The sequence below is a fragment of the Phaethon lepturus genome, unplaced genomic scaffold (assembly GCF_000687285.1).
Source record: "Phaethon lepturus isolate BGI_N335 unplaced genomic scaffold, ASM68728v1 scaffold48830, whole genome shotgun sequence".
Taxonomy (NCBI): domain Eukaryota; kingdom Metazoa; phylum Chordata; class Aves; order Phaethontiformes; family Phaethontidae; genus Phaethon; species Phaethon lepturus.
Genome location: NW_010513557.1, coordinates 1 through 2,512, shown reverse-complemented (window position 1 = coordinate 2,512; position 2,512 = coordinate 1). Strand labels below are relative to the sequence as shown.

The following is a 2,512-nucleotide window of genomic DNA, read 5'->3' as shown; positions in this document are numbered from 1 at the left end:
TCTTTCCCTCACCTCCACTTTCTGCAATAGTTCCTCATTCCTCCTCCTAGGAGCTGCTGGTCACAAGTACATGAGCTAAGAAACAACACCCTAGATTAAACCACATAGTGGCTAAAAATAAAGGTTCAAGATGGGTTCTATGCAGAATTTTTGCTGTGTTACCAATTTTAAGGATAAAAATAGAAAAGCGCAGTTTATCTGAAACAGAAAAATCTAGTTACCAAAGCCAAATGGATGGTCTTATAGGAAAAAAAACTGTGTCATTCATTAACTTTCTGATGCAATCAATAAGCAACACAAACACATGACAAGTGGTTTTCTTCCCTGCTCTGCATATTACCACAAAAAAGAAGAATCATTTTTGATGAGGTGTTTTTTGTGGGTTTTTTGTTGTTGTTTTTTTTTTAAAGAATGATAATGCTTATTTGGATTAGTTGCATGAGATGTATGCCATCAAGGGGAATTCACTGACCCATTTTTAACTTGCTGGCTGTTTTGAGAGACTGGAAGAAAACTACATATACAGGACAAATGTATCTTTCCTCTCCATGGTGCAATGCAATGGTCAAGCTTCATACAGTGGCCTAACTTGCATTCCAGTATTTGAATGAACATCCATCTAAATAGGCAAGCAGCACTACGTCAATTGTGCTGAGCATCCTTAAACCTCAGAGAGAACTGTACATACAAATCTTGATCTCGCATCTCAATTTTATATTTCTTGTGTTCACCTTGTTTCTTCATCTGCTAAATTCAAGAGATTTTTTTTTGATGAAAAGCAGTACATTTTCTTACATTTTACTGTTAATCTTTCTGATAAATAGGTCACTTCTGCAGTTTGTCTAGACCATATAGGCTCTTGGAAATTTCCTAAAGATTCCTCAGGTGTGTCTTATCTGTTAAATTAAAAGAAAGCAAAACAAAAGCATACCTTTTTCCCATCAGAAGAGGCGTAAAACCATTTTGGTCTTAAATACAGATGTATTTTCATGTGAAGTGGCAGACAGTTGAAAGTCTAAATAAGTTGGAGTAACTTAGAAAATTATTTTATTTAATTACCTTGTGTCAGGTTTTAGGTTTTCCACAGTAGAATGAGTTTGATTTGTAGTGATAACCGATTTCTCCTTTTCACCATCACTTGCTCCATTTTCAGTTGACACAACCTCATACTCTGGAAAATTACAATAAAGACAAATTTACTTAAATAACAGCTCTTACTTGAGCTTCTTCATTGCTCTCTCTTTTCTCATCTGATTTCCACTCCTACTGTCTAACAGGTTGTAAGGATATCTTGTGTGAAACAGTCTGGACATTAGTATATTGAAACTGTTAGGAAAGAGAGATCCAGTTCCAGATTTCTGAGTGCCTATCCCCCCATCCTTCCTCATAAGTCTATTATGGATAGAGGATACTCAACATCTCACCTCTGTCCAAAGGTACACTCGTGAAAATATTCCAAACACAAATAAGTGTAAGCATTCTGTGGTGTGAATGAAAAAGTATCAAAGATGAAAGTACACTTTCTAAATACTTAAACCTTGAATAATTTAAAATAAGACCTAATTTTTTAAGATTTCCAAAGGAAACTGCCTAACTAACTTGGATTGTGCACTTAGGGAATTTGCCAGTTTAGAATGAAATAATTTTGCATAAATTTATTTCTGTATTTATATGATTTATAGAGGCTCACTGCTTTCTTTTCATCTCACTGAGTTGTATCATCAAGTGCAAGCCATGCTCTGAATGGAGAATTAACAGATGTTTGGGAAGAAGATACTCCTTCAGTCATAGCCCTGTTCAAGATATAGTCTTTCTCTAGCAGACAATCTCTGTCTCGATCCATAAATACCTCTTCTAATAAACACACTGAATGTATTTCTAATTTTCTTCTCTTCGCAAAGAAATTCACAACATCCCCAGCCCCTTCCTTTTCCTTTCCTAAAAACTCTATAATACCAAGTGCAGCTTTGCCAGTTGTAAGCTAGCAAAGGAGAATGTTTTCAAAGAATATTTGCAATGAGCATTTAGATCTATGACACAATGAATAAAGCAGGTATTACACTGTGAGGACAGAGACCACCTATCAACAGCTAGAAAACCTCTAGAAAGCTATTTGATTTCCTAATTTTTTCTAATGATGCTATTAATTTTTGAGTCCTTAACTAAATGCTAGCAAGCAGTAGGGCTTTTTTTGCTAAATTTTTTATTTCTCAATACAAGGAGACCTATTTGTTGTCAACACAGAAAGATAAGACACCTGCAGTGGGATTCATAAAATTATTAAGGTTGGAAAAGACCTTTAAATTCATCAAGTCCAACCATCAACCCAACACCACCATGCCCACTAAACCATGTTGCAAAGTCTACACGTTTTTTTAACACCTCCAGTGATGGTGACTCCACCACCTCCCTGGGCAGCCCATTCCAATGTTTGACCACTCTCTCAATAAAGACATTTTCCCAAGTATCCAATCTAAATCTCCCGGGTGCAACTTGAGGCCATTTCCTCTTG

General features: G+C 35.9%; 1 protein-coding gene across 1 annotated transcript in view; it reads right to left on the bottom strand.

Annotated features, from left to right (window-relative positions):
- The window catches only part of LOC104623267 (target of Nesh-SH3-like), a gene marked incomplete at its 5' end in the record, with an annotated part of 20,663 nt that extends 19,492 nt beyond the window's left edge, over positions 1–1,171 (bottom strand). Inside the window, one exon of the mRNA XM_010290311.1 lies at positions 1,060–1,171. Within this exon, the coding sequence (XP_010288613.1) occupies positions 1,060–1,171 (112 nt within the window). The remainder of the gene's footprint in view (positions 1–1,059) is intronic.
- Positions 1,172–2,512: the final 1,341 nt, after the last annotated feature.